Genomic DNA, 14221 nt, shown 5'->3' with positions numbered 1-14221 from the left:
CTAACATTCTATTTGCTTTTTTGACTGATGCTGCACACTGAGTGGATGTTGTCAGAGAACTATCCACAATGATGCCAAGATCTCTCTCTTGAGTAGTTGTAACTAAATTAGTCCCCATCATATTGTATGTATAGTTGGGATTATTTCTTTCCAATCTGCATTACTTTACATTTACCAACATTAAATTTCATTTGCCGTTTTGTTGGGGTACATATATACTATGTTCTTTTTTCGAAAGGAGAGATGCAAATTCAGTGTTAATTTGCATATCTTCTTCCGGTCGCTTTTTCGAAAGCAGTTATTTTTTAGAGTGAAAGCAGTTTAGATGGGTTTTTTTCAAATGCCCCTCCCCCCGTTTTCGAAAGAATCCTGTATACTTGATTTTTTAAGGAAGAAGGGTTCTTCGCAAAAGGGAGTTCTTTTGAAAAAAAACCCATCTAAACTGCTTTCACTTTCGAAAAAAAACACTTTCAAAGAAGTGATCGGAAGAAGATATGTAAATTAGTACCAAATTTGCATATCTGCTTTCAAAAAAAGAATGTAGTCTAGATGTACCCCTAGTTTGGTGAGATCTTTTTGAAGCTCTTCACAGTCTGCTTTGGTCTTAACTATCTTGAGCAGTTTGGTATCCTATGTAAATTTTTCCACCTCACTGTTTACTCCTTTTTCTAGATCATTTATAAATAAACTAAATAGGATTGGTCCCAGGACAGACCCTTGGGGGACCCCACTAGTTACCTCTCTCCATTTTGAAAACTTACCATTTATTTCTACGCTTTATTTCCTGTCTTTTAACCAGTTGTCAATCCATGAAAGGACCGTCCCTCTTATTCCATGATAACTTACTTTACTTAAGAGCCTTTGGTGAGGGACTTTGTCAAAGGTTTTCTGGAAATCTAAGTATACTATATCCACTGGATGCCCCTTGTCCACATGTTTGTTGCCCCCTCAAAGAACTCTAGTAAGTTATGATTTCCCTTTACAGAAACCATGTTGACTTCCCCCAACAAATTATGTTCATCTATGTTTCTGCCAATTTTCAACTATAGTTTCAACTAATTTGCCCAGTACTGATGTTAGACTTACCAATCTGTAATTGCCAGGATCACTTATAGAACCCTTTTTGAATATTGGTGTCATGTTAGCTATCTTCCAGTCATTATGTACGGAAGATGGTTTAAAGGATAGGTTACAAACCACAGTTAATTGTTCTGCAGTTTCCCACTTGAGTTCTTTCAGAACTCTTGGGTGAATGCCATCTGGTCCTGGTGACTTGTTACTGTTAAGTTTATTAATTTGTTCCGAAACATCCTCTAATGATACCTCAATCTGGGACAATTCCTCAGATTTGTCACCTAAAAAGAATGGCTCAGGTTTGGGAATCTCCCCAATATCTTCAACCGTGACGACTGAAACAAAGAATTCATTTAGCTCCTCCGCTTTGACTTTATCATCTTTGACTGCTCCTTTAGTATCTCGATTGTCCAAGGGCCCCACTGGTTGTTTAGCCGGCTTCCTGCTTCTGATGTAATTAAAAAACATTTTGCTATTACTTTTTGAGTTTTTGGCTAGCTGTTCTTCAAATTCCTTTTTGGCTTTTCTTATTATATTTTTATACTTAATTTGACAAAGTTTATGCTCCGTTCTATTTTCCTCACTAGGATTTGACTTCCACTTTTTAAAAGATGTCTTTTTATCTGTCACTACTTCTTTTACTTGTTTGTTATTATTGTATATTTAAAGTGAAGTTTTAGGGCTAGATTCTGTACTATATAATTAAATGACAAAACTCTTCAGCAGAGCCAATGTATTTGGCTCTTAATGTTTGGCATAGTCATTGCAATATGTTAGATTCTCCATCTATTTTTGTCAAGCTAGTAATGGTAGAAGTGATTTGTTTCCAAGTTGGCAGGAATTGCTACCATGATTGAACATTTGAGTGAAAGGCACTTCAGTGTGTTTTGCCTTTCAAACATAGTTGTCATCAGATGATTTCAACTGTCAGACCAGTACTGGAATTGAAATGTTTTAAAATAGAACATTTACCATATCACACTTTCAGATTTTAAAATAAAAGATTTTAATATTTTATTTCAATCACTAATAATTCCTAAGAATTTTGTTTTTAACATTTTATAATTTAAATATGGTGTGTGTTTTCATGTTATTTATTGCGTGCTTAATAATTTTGATTTTTTGGAGGCCTTTCGTTACAGTAGGGGTATGACTAGACTACATGCCTCTACTAGCAGAGGCATGTAAATTAGACTACCCGACATAGTCAGTGAAGCGGGGATTTAAATATCCCCCGCTTCATTAAAATAAAAATGGCCTCCGCGCTGTGCCGGCTCAGCTGATCGTCGGCACAACATGGCAGTCAAGACGCGGATCGGTCGACGAGGAAAGCCTTTGCCGACTGATCCCTTATGCCTCGTGAAACAAGGATTACAGGATTGGTCGGCAAAGACTTTCCTTGCTGAATGATCCGCATCTTGACTTCCGCGTTGTGCCAATGATCAGCTGAGCCGGCACAGCGTGGCGGCCATTTTTATTTTAATGAAGCGGGGGATATTTATATCCCCGCTTCATTGACTATGTCAGGTAGTCTAATTTACATGCTTCTGCTGGCAGAGGCATGTAGTCTAGACGAACGCTAGGAGAAGACATCTGATAACACAGGGTTCTTTAATTTAGCAGACAAAGGCATAACAGGATCCATTGGCCGGCAGTTAAAATTATCACAGTTAAAACTGGAAATAAAATGCACATTTTAAAAAGTAATACCACTAAACTATTGGAACAGATTACCAAAGGAGATGGCTAATTACCATTATTTGGGGGTCTTCTGAGTAAAGACTGGATGTCTTTTTAAAGAATACATAGGCTATGTCCAGACTACAGGTTTTTTCGGAAGAAGCTTTTCCAGAAGAGATCTTCTGGAAAAACTTATTTTGAAAGAAAGCATCCACACACAGCAAAAGCACATCAAAAAAGTGATCTGCTTTTTCAAAAGATAGCATCTATTCAGTGTGGACGCTATCTCACATTTCAGTTGTGATTACTATGACCAAGTAGCCACCAGAGCACCCGTGCTTTTTCCTGGAGGCCTCTTTTTTTCCAAAAAAACCTCCTCTTCCCCATCCACACGTGCCTTTTTCCGAAAGAGCTCTTTCGGAAAAATGCTTCTTCCTTGTATAAAGAGGTTTACTGCTATCAGAAAAATGCCTGCGTTCTTTTGACTTTCTGTCAAAAGAACGCAATTGCAGAGTGGACGTAAGTGTAGTTTTTCCGGGAAAAACATTCGTTTTTCTGGAAAAATTCTGCAATGTAGACATACCCATAGCTCAATCAGATTGTTGGACTGGGTGCAGGAATCACTGGGTGAAATGTTATGGTCTTTGTTATGCAGGAGGTAACACTAGATTATCATAATGGCCCCTTCATCATTTAAAATCTATTAATCCATCAGCAAAAATTGTAAATGAGTTTCCATATGTCATGGAAACTCAGTGAACTGGCTTCCACAGCAGAGCCAGATGACAATGTTAACTAAGGACTTGTGTATATTAGAATTAAGTTACTGTAACTATGTTGCTTGGGGATATGAAAAATCCACATCCGCTACTGGCGTAGTTAAGACAACCTAATTCCAAGTGTAGACACCACTAGGCCAATGGAAGAATTCTTTTCTTGACCCAGCTACTGCCTCTTGGGTAGATGGACTACTTACACTGATGGGAGAGCCCTTCCTGTAAGAGTAGGAAATATCTAGGAAGTTTCTAGACTGAAGTACTACAGTGGCACAGCTCCAGTAATGCAGCTGTGCCATTGTAGCATTTCAAATGTAGGCAAGTCCAAAGATCAAGTGTTTTCAACAGGAGGCCACTCAAAGGTGATTATTGTTAGTTTAGTGTTAGATTTCCCGTATCTCTTCTGACACCCTCTCCCCCCACATTCTCTGCACCCTGCAATGGAACCTGATTTGCAAAAGCCCTAGAACCGTTCTAACCTAGGGTTCTCAAATTTTTACATGAGGCAGATCATATTTTCATACAGAAATGATTTCATAGACACCTCCCATTCACCATCACATCATGCATCTGTGGCTGCTTCAGCAAGGTCATTCCTGGAAGAGTAACATTTGGCAAATATTCCTTTTTCCTAAGCTTTTCATGGAGTTTAGCATCTGAAAACATGGAGGAGAACCCAGCACTATATGTGCATAAGCCAGATGTTTGTACTATAACACTTGATATTGTTTTGCTTGAGTCTATGAGGATGGAAAAGCCGTGGGAGGAAACACATTTTTGTCTAATGCTCTTTGTTTCTGCACTTGGAGAGAACAGGCAGTGAATAAGAAGGGTCTAGGAGCTTTTAGAGGAGATGGGGGGTGAATGGTAGTTGTTGGTCATGCTCAGTATCTCTCTGAAACTGTGCAGAGAGAAACTGTGCATTAAGGGCAAGGAGTCTAGCAGGTTCCTCACATCTACCATGACACAGCTGGTTCAAATGACACTCAGTGAGGGAAGGAGTATAAATAAGGGAAGGGATTTTTGTGCATTTTGTTTATTTTATTGAGAATAAAAATCCAACTACAGGGAGCTCTAACATCTCCTGCCCCACGCATCTGAGTGGCATGCTGTTCCCCCTGGAGGTCAGTCCTAGACTCTGCAATTCATCCCCCCTCAACATATTACACAAGATTCATATGAATTTCACCCTCACAGACAATCCAGTCATGTCTCTGGAGGTGGAGAAGACGATGATGCCCTTAAGAGGCCAATTATAGAGCCGGGGCTGTGCTCTGGGGCTATGTCTACACTATGACTTCTGTGGCAAGAGGCAATGCAAATGAAGTGCAGATTAGGATCTTGCAGAAAAAGGGGTCTTTGCGCAAAATGGCAACAGCCACACTGCCTGTTTCTGCGCAAAAACGGAACGAAAGAGAATATGCAAATGAAGTGTGAGAAAATGCTAATCTGTGCTTCATTTGAATTGCCTCTTGTGGCAAAAGTCATAGTGCAGACACAGCCTGACAGATAATACTGCAGATGGGGTGATAGCCCCAGCTGGCGCAGTTAGAGACAGCCCTTTGGACTCATTTGACCAACGTAGGATCAAGATGTGTTTGTTGTGAAATGAGCATCCCCGATCCGGTTCCATTTTGGATCCAGATTGTCTTACTGGAGCTGAGGAGATACCGATTGTTGATTTGCTGCTAGCTATGCTGCTTTTGCTGAGGAGATTGAGGAGTCTGAAGGGGAACTTTTGGGCTACCATTCTTCTCCGGCTCTGAAGAATCCAGGTAATACACACACACACGCACACACACTGCACTTTTGATTCCACACAGCAGAGACTGAGAAGTTATCTTTGTAAGAAGATTGGAGCAAGGACAGGGAGCGCCAATGTAACAGCAACAATGGGTGTGTTGACACAGCACAGTTATTTCAAAATGTAGTATGTTAGAATTGTACATAATGTGACATCAGCAACCCGCAGGCCACAGTGTAAGAACCTCTGTCCTAACCTGTTTTTGTGGGAGCTGTTATTTACTAACTTAGATCTGAACTGCAGTCACCCTTGTAATCACCTCAGAAGCTGTGCACAAAATGCCTTTTCAACTTTTCTTGTACCCTTTCCTGCAAACCAAAACTGATGTGAGAGTAAAGGTTTATATTTCTAACAGGTGCTAAGTAAAGGGTGTGGGTGAAGTTTTTCAATATCAGATCACATCTAGCAATTCCTCTGTTGTCTAAAAGCCAGACATCAAAGCACACGTCTGTACACTAAGTGGTTGAATAGAGTTGATAAGTGAAATGAAAAGGCTTTCCCAGTCCCCAGAGATTTTCAAGCAGAACTTTGAAGAATGAGAAATGCGTTGTCCAGTTACTCCCTTAAGGAAATACTTCCTCAAACAGACTAACAGTGTTAACACCCTTTTCTAATGCAGTAAAATCTAGCATTTTAGGTATCTAAATAATGCCTTTCATTCAATGATATAGCTCCTATATTTAATGTGAAGCACATTTTAATAAAGCTAGAATTATGAGAAATGAAGGGAGAGACTTAAAAAGAAAATAGATGGAGAAAGACAAAGGAGTCATAGAATACTAACAGTATTACAGTTCATATGCCTACCACTTGGTGTGATAGGATACAATAAGATCAAATAATCAACATTTAGAAGATCAGTCTTTTTAAAAGATGATGACTGCTATTACAAAGTCAAAACTTTTGACATAGTGATATCTGGATTAACACAGTATTTTTTATACTATAAGGGATACATGTTTAAATGTAGGGGGCAGCAGCTCTCTGGGAGGTGGCTCCCCGCACATACTGGCTCCTACAAAGCTGCCTCTCCACCCCCTGAGGCCGCAACACGGGGGAGTGAGAGGGGTGGGTGGACAGGTGGTTGGTTTCCTGGGAACTTTAAAACCAGCTCCCCATGAGCACCAGCTTCCGCCTGCCCCCTGCCCGCACTGCTGCCTCTGATAAAGAGGCAGGAGCATGCAGGGGCAACCCAACGCTGGCTGCGGCAGGTGGCGCCCCAGGGAGAACGTGCAATCGGCCCCCCGCCTGCATGGCCGTCAATGAGTGACGTCATCATCGGGCACCCTGGGCACCCCGTGACGTCATCATCAGGTGCCCCATAGAAGGCGGTGCTCTAGGTGATGGCTGAATCAGCCTGTAGTCACGGGCCACCACTAGCAGCACGGGGTGGTGGGAAGGGCTGCTTGTAATAATGAAGGTTAACTGATGAGCCCAGGCTGACTGATAAAAACAATGACACATAGCAGGGGTGGGCCACTCCAAGAATTTGGAAAACGATCAAGGGCTGCACTCTTCCATAATATTAATGGAAGAGGTGGTGGGCCTATGATGGAGGTTGGGTGCAGAAGGCAGCTTGGGGTAGGAGACTGAGGTGCGGGAGAGAGTGCAGGGTTTGGTAGGGGGTGTGGATATGGATGCAGGATAGGATTCTGACCTGGAGGAGGGTTAGAGGAGGGGGTGCAGGGTCTAGGAGTGGGTTGGGTTGTGAGCTGGTGTAGGAGGTGGAGTAGAGGGTTGGGGGAGGAAGTAGCTGGGGTTCCAGGTGCTAGCTCTGGCCAGAAGGTTTTACCAAAGTGGCTCCCAGCCAGCATCAGCGAGAATCTCAAACAGGCTCCTTGCCTTCCATGCTTCTGTACACTGCTCAGAGCAGCCAACTGCAGGGGCCATGTGCTCTTTGCATTCAGTGAGCCCCTGGAGAGGGGGTTCTTCACTTGCTACCTGCACCTCAAGTATGGCCCAGGCAGTTCCCATTGGCTGCCTTCCAGCCAATGGGAGCTGTGAGATTATGCTGGGGGCGGGAGCAACACAGGGAGCTACATCTTCCCACGCACACACCTCTGGCACTTGCAGAGAACACATGGCCCCCACAGCTGGCCGCTTTGAGTGGCATGCATGTCTGGAAAATAGGGAGCTGCAGCTGGATCTGACAGCTTGTCAGGCTGGATCCAGCCCGTCCATATTTTGTCTGTCCCTGACATGTAGGGTGCTATATTTGTTACCATCATAGTACCTGAAATTTGGAGACACAGTCTTGTTCAAATTTATAGATATATTCTTCTGAACTTAGGGAACTCCCATTGAAAAGTGTCTTCTCTTCTAATGGGTAGATCTTCCAAAGTGCTCAGAAGCCAGTGGCTCCCTCTGAAATCTGGCCAGTGAAGCCTGAGTCTGATAACATTTTCATGTATGTAAAGAAGGAGTAACACCAAATGAAATATATAGTTAACACCAGTGAAAGTGAAATTTCAATGGGCTCCTACACAAGGAATCATAAGAGTCATATGTGTTCTGAAAGCCTACCTTTGATCATATCTAATGGCTTATATAGGATTGGAAATAACTGTATAGCTGGGAAATGCCAAAAGCAGTTATGTCAAAGGCATTTTTTGCGCACACATTTTAACTTTCCTTGTGGAAATCCTCTGGGCTTCCACCTTTTGGTCCTAAACCCAAAACAGCTTCTGTTGCCAATGGCCACTGTAGCCAATGTTCCAGATTTATAAATCAAAAGATTTGTTAGACAAGCCTATGTTATATAATAACAAAATAAGAAGAAATGAAAAATAGCAGGCCATTTTCATATAGCTCCTAGTGTACCTTGTCATGCCTGTCATGAAAGTCAATTCCTGCTCCAACAGAGCTAAGTATCACTTGAAGTGATATACAATTTGCCTTACAGTGACATTTGGATAGATCCATCCATGACAGATATCTTCAGCCAGTGTCAAGAAAGGCAGTAACCGGAATCTTGGCCACATCTTGGAACATGATGAACACAAGTGAAGGCATCAGAAAGTGTTCATCAGTAAAGAATATTTCAAATTGTCTTGGAAGATGATATAGGTGACAATCTCTCACGTCAAGAGTTTTACCTATCCCTTCAAATTCACTAAGTAGCATCTTGGCTCTATGTTAAGCACTATGATGGCCAATTTTAAAAAATTGCTCATGCCTTTTTTTAGGGAAAACAGATCGTGTTTTGCAGCCTGTGGGTCTTAAACCTTTGGTGCCAGGCTGTTGACTCATTTCTGAAACCTTTCTAGTGCCTGCCTAATTAGGGAGAAGTGTGGGGACAAAGTCATGGAGCAAAACATGCCACAAAAATAGGAATTTCAGTTTTGTAAAGGAATTTTTCTTGTCCCATTTTTCCCACTCCCACTTTCTGTACTGTATTGGAAAACCATGTTTACTGTAATAATATTGGTGCACGTGGAAGGTCTGTTGCTATATCACTTGGAGTCAATAACTGTGACGAGAGTAGGATCCATGGCCAAAGTGGAAAAGCAACAGTGCAATAATGCTAGCCAAAAGGACTGGGAGTGTCTGTGCTGAAAGCCATGGGGGAGAAACCTGAATGGTATCAGAAGTGAAACCAAGCATTTTGCCAGCAATCTCAACTTCAAACTAAACTCTTTTAATCAAAGCAATTGCTACAGCAATTCCAAAGACACATAAATTAGACATTAAATAAGAGAAGGCAGACAAAACCAATAAGCTGCATTATGAGAGATTGGGGGCGGGAGGAAGAGTGCTGCCAGAGTTAAATGCACAGTAAGTGGTTCTGTTGGTGTATAATATCATTCAGGAGGCAAATGGGAACTACCTACTGTGAAGCACGTAACAAATACTCTGTCTTCATACATAATTAAAAACATCTGAGGGTAAAGCACTCAGATGCAATAGAGAAAGTAAAAAAGTAGGAGTCAAAATTTTGTGGAGCACAGTGAAGAACTTCAAGTCAGAGTGAACAGCATACATAAGCTGTAAGCACCTACCACCTAAAGGCAACTGAACAGACAATGAATCCGGGGTGAGATATCTGTAAATCTTCCTATCTGAGCAGAGCAGACCAGCAGGGTTAGTTCAAGCACCATGTGCCATTCCCAACCATAAGAAGCTGACACTGGTGCCATCCCCTCCTTCTTTTTGGAAGATTATCTTCTACAGTGGGTAGGCATCTATTATAGAAAATTTGATTTTTGCATGTATCTGTTTCTGTACACACTCTGAAATGTGTGAATCCTAAATCTCTGAGCGTCTTTCAACTTACTGTCCATTTGGGTGGATTGTTAACTTGGTAGCTGAAGGAAACTGTAATTTGTAACCCTCACTAGGAGATTGTGAGTCTGTTTTTCCTTCTGCTGGTTGGTCCATATAAGAGGTTAATGAGTTTGCTACAGCTGCCAGTTAATGGCCTAAGTTCATGAGCTCAAGCTTGGGCTTTGAACCATAAAGATCCAGAGTATAAACCCCTTTTGAAAATGAGTTAGAGACAGAGGTTAAAGCAAGGGGGAATTATACAGATATGCAGCTCCTCTTCCTCTGTTAAAAGGAGAAGTTTTGCCTCCCAGGCGTAGCTTGACTAACAATGCTCCCCCCTTCTCCTTGTATTTCCCCCTTCCATATTCAAGCTATTTGTAACCACTGGTTACAATTCTCCTTTTTTCCAGGATTTTTCCTTTCCTGTGGATTCCATGCATTCCGTTATTCCTGGCTGCAGCCAATATTTATCTGTGGGCACCTGAAAGAGCAGAAAAACACTGAAAAGTGAAATGGATGGGATCTTAGTTCCATTTTACTCCTCCCAGGCAGACTACTGCCCAAGTAGGTTGTATCAGTTTCATTTTGCTGCTATTCCTGACAGTACCAGGGAACAAATCACACTCAGATAGAAGGAGGGAGAGAGCAGGAACTGTTTTTCACAGGGAATTTTTAAAATGTTAGCTCAGGAATGTGCACATCTTGATTCAAGTGCAACCCTATGGTTCACTGGTGGTACTTGATAAAAAGGAGACCTGGTACATGTTTCTTAAGCATGACACTGTACCTTTAACAATGTTACTATTAGGGAATGACTGTCGGTCACATGTGAGCAGGTCACCCAGTGAGCACCAAGCTTAATTCTAGCGACCTCCTCTGGTCTAGTGAGGAGCAGTGATTGCTAGGTGCTGCAGTTCCCACCTCCAGCTTTCCTCCACTGGGGAAAGTAGTGATAGCATGAGGCCCCCTGCCACATTAAAGGAGAATGGGAACGCAGAAGGGGAGATCTATGAAAAAGGGAGGAGAGACTGGTCCAAGGAGTGAGAGCAAGAGAATGACAGATGTTTGGCCTTAGGAAATATAGACGGTCACCCTCTCCTTGCATCTCCCAGATGGCAGCGCCTCTCTCGCGCAGTGCTGCTCGTGCTGCCTGCATAAGGGCTACACCTCACACAGTAAATTGCTCCGGGCTCTTGCCCATTTTTGTAACCCCCTTTAGATGACCCTCGCGATCTTTCTCTGATGCGGCGTTAAGCAGCCTCGGGTTTTACGCTAATAGGATTGTCTTGTATTTTCTGCTGCCGTACAGCATGCAAATTGCCCGTTTTCAGTAGCTTGCAGGAGCGACATGATGGGGTTTGTTGTATTTTATTAATAAAGGGGGTATAAACCATATCACCCCCACCCCCCAACACACCTTTAGGAATCGCCCCTCCCTACAAGCGATTCCTTTGCCCTGCCGCACGCACCTGTGGAAGGAAGCCGCAGCAGGAGGGTCTGGCTATAGCGTTAGTGTGACTGGACTGTAAATGAACCCTGCTGCCTAGCCTGCCTCTCTCCGGGAGTCAGACCCGCAAGGAAGCGGGGTGTTGCGTGGCCGAGGAGGAAGGGCCCGAGCGGGGAGAGGGTGCGCTGCACAGCGGCAGCACCAGGGTGTGACTGCCGGGCAGGGGGTGGCTGACGAGGCCACAGGCTGACCCTAGGGGGCGGCTGGGTGTGTGCATGCCTCTCACCAGCCCCAGGGCCGCTGGCTCCGCGCAGGGGGAAGGGGCTGAGCCGGGGATGCCGCGCCGGGGGGGAGCCGCCCCTGCAGGAGGGAGAGGGCGGGAGGAGCAGCGAGCCCGGGAGAAGGGACGGGGTGGCCTCGCCGCGGCTGAGCGGAGTCACGGGGGGGGGGGGGGGGGGAGGCAGCGGCGAGGCTCCAGGAGCGTAACCATGGCAACGCCCCGTGCTTCCCCCCCCCTCCCCGACCCCCTGCAAGGCCGGGCTTGGTAGCCCCACCCTGCGGGCGGTCGCCGGGCGGGGAAGAGTTAACGCCGGGGAGGGGCGGGTCCGGCTCCCGGGCCAGACGGCGCGCGGTTCCTGTTTGTGCTGAAGCCTGTGCCAGCCCCCCGGGAGAGGGGCGGGAGGATGCTCCGCCCCCTCCCACCCCGGCAGGGTCTGAATGGGCCGGACCTTCCTCCCGCTGGCGATTTCTGCCTTGTCCAGTGTGAGCAGCCGTCCCGCGACCCCCGCCCCCCAGGCGAACCCCCCCTCCTCCGGCTACTCCCCATAGCGTGTGAGCAGCGAGTGTGCGGGGATGGGGCTGGTGCGTGTCTCTGTTTACCCGGGAGCGCTGGCAGGACAGGAGCTGAAGCCGGGTGTTGACTGAGGGCACCCTCCCCTCCGCCCCCACTTGCAAAACGTTTCTTGTTTTCCTCTTGCACAAGGGGGAACAATTGCCAATACTCTGACACCGAGGTGGGAAGACACCAGCCCCCCCACCCCTCACCGTCCCCAAACCACGTCCGCAAGGGCAGGCGAGCTCTTCGCTAAAGTGCTGGAGCCGCTGGATTAAGTAACTCCTGGAGAGCCGCCCTCACTCGCGCTCACACCCAGCGCCAGCATGAAGGAAAAGGCAATGATAAAAACCGCTAAAATGCAAGGGAACATGATGGTAAGTGGCTGCCGCCGCCTCCAGCGACTGTAAGTAACTGTGGGGCTGGTTCCTCGGGTTTGCTAGGCTCACCCCCATCCCCTTTTAAGGGAAGCATGCTGAGTGCCCCCGGCCGGTTCTCCCCCTCCCTCCATCCCTTCGCTGTGCTCAGAGATGCCTCTTCTCGGGGCTCGATCGTGGCGGTGGAGTACCCCATTCCTAGCAGGTTTGGCCAGGGGCCTTTTGTCATGTCCTCTTTACGCAGGGAGCGGGGAATTGACTCGCCCCTGTGGGGCTGGAGGGAGCCCTCCCGCACCCCCCCGCTTTTCCACTCCCCCCGGCTGCTTTGCACTTTGCTGGGAGCTGCAGCTGTTTGCCCGGACTCTTGTGGCGAGAAGCAGGCACCGACGGGCAGGTTGAGGACCCTAGCAGCGCCCCAGGATTACAAAATGCCCGGGGGACGGTGGGGGTGGTGCGGAGATGCGGTTGTTCTGGGGGAGCTGGCGAGCAGAAGCGCATCGCTGCCCAGACAACTTTGATAACTTGAGGGCCGTAGTGGGGGTTTTCCCCCCTTCCTAGTCTACCTCCGGCGTGACTCTCGGCAGCGGTTGTCTCCATGCACGTTTGTGTCTCCGCACATCCGTCCCTAGAACTTCGGCAGCCAGAAGGGGATGGGGGAACCCCCTACCAAAGGCTGATGATCTCCCGGAGGAAGTGCCGGTTGCCATCTTGTGCTGCTGGAGAGATGTTTGTCTGTTTGGTCTGCTGTCTTGAGCCGCTTTAGGTGTTTGGGTTTTTTTGCTTGGCTGGAGTATTTCCCTCCCCCACTCCCTTCTTTTGGCTTGCATGAGCTGACACTTGCCAAACTGCAGGGATGCCATAGGTAGTGAAAGTGGATTGCAGCTGCGTGGTGGCAGTCTTTGTGCTGAGCAAGGGATGCTGTGAAACGTGATGTCTTCATAGAGGCTTTGGCTTAACCCCCTCCCCCCCAACTTCGTGTAAATGACCCTGAAGCCTCTTAAAGACACCTGTTGGCTTTTTTTAGAAGAATGAGAGAGAGTATGTGAGATTTATATTCCTTGTGTCCCCCTCTTAGGGAAATGTTCACATTTAATGTCACAAAGACGGCACTCGTGTTTCCCAACCCGAAATGTTTAAGAAGCGCCCGAGTGTTCTAAATCATGTGGTAAAATAACTCATTTTCTATACTGTTAGGACAATCGTGTTACTTTTTCCAGTATTAGTTGTAAAAGAACGGTGCAGTGCGATGTGACCTGTAAATTCAACTAAGAGAACTGAACAGGAACTTCTGCAAATATTTTCCCATTGGAACGTTACATGTGATTGCAGCTTATTTTTTATTGTTATGCCTGTAAAAATACGTAGTTCTGGGGTTCTCAAGAATGTGGTTGGAATCTGATTTTTAACTACTGTTGTAAGGATCATAATAGTTCTTGATTAGAGTGATAAAAGAATAATTAACCACCTGAGATGATGCTGTCTATTAAAGGATGGCAATACGTAATTTACATACACAGTGTCACAGAATTAATAAACACCTAGAACACATTATCCTTTGATGGTCTCTACAGTCAGGAAATAATTGGACGGAAGGGATCGCATCTCTGTTACTTATTCAAACTGTTGTATCTACTGGTGTTTCTATCTGTGACAAAATGGATCCATCTAAGCACTTCTGTGCTAGACATGCGAGAGCTGGAGTGCCTGCTTTGAAAACCAAAACAGTACGGTAGGAGCTGTCCACTCAGTCAGAGTGTGATGCTAGAGGAGTCAGTGGAGGCTTGGCCACTGACTGAGGGGTTGGCAGGATCTTGCTAAGTAGCAGGCATAACACCTTATCGGCCACCCAGTAGTCTGTACCCCAGCTCAACTGTCAGGTTTTATCTTGGTTTTGAAAAATAACATTTTCAACTGGATTTTGATACATATTTTGAGATTTTAGGAGAGTGTAACTGTTAAACTGGCATG

General features: G+C 45.5%; 1 protein-coding gene across 2 annotated transcripts in view; it reads left to right on the top strand.

Annotated features, from left to right (window-relative positions):
- The window catches only part of DPP6 (dipeptidyl peptidase like 6), an 865367-nt gene that overhangs the window by 92702 nt on the left and 758444 nt on the right, over positions 1–14221 (top strand). The window contains exon 1 of one of the 2 annotated variants that reach the window (XM_006129324.3): positions 11641–12253. The exons of the other annotated variant lie outside the window; for it this stretch is intronic. Within the exon in view, the coding sequence (XP_006129386.1) occupies positions 12203–12253 (51 nt within the window). The 5' untranslated portion in view covers positions 11641–12202. Of the gene's footprint in view, positions 1–11640; positions 12254–14221 lie in introns of those variants that run through there. 2 annotated transcript variants of the gene reach the window in all.

This window comes from Pelodiscus sinensis, chromosome 2, assembly GCF_049634645.1.
Source record: "Pelodiscus sinensis isolate JC-2024 chromosome 2, ASM4963464v1, whole genome shotgun sequence".
Lineage (NCBI taxonomy): Eukaryota > Metazoa > Chordata > Testudines > Trionychidae > Pelodiscus > Pelodiscus sinensis.
Note: the sequence above shows the minus strand (reverse complement) of the source record. Positions and strands in the feature narration are given on the sequence as shown.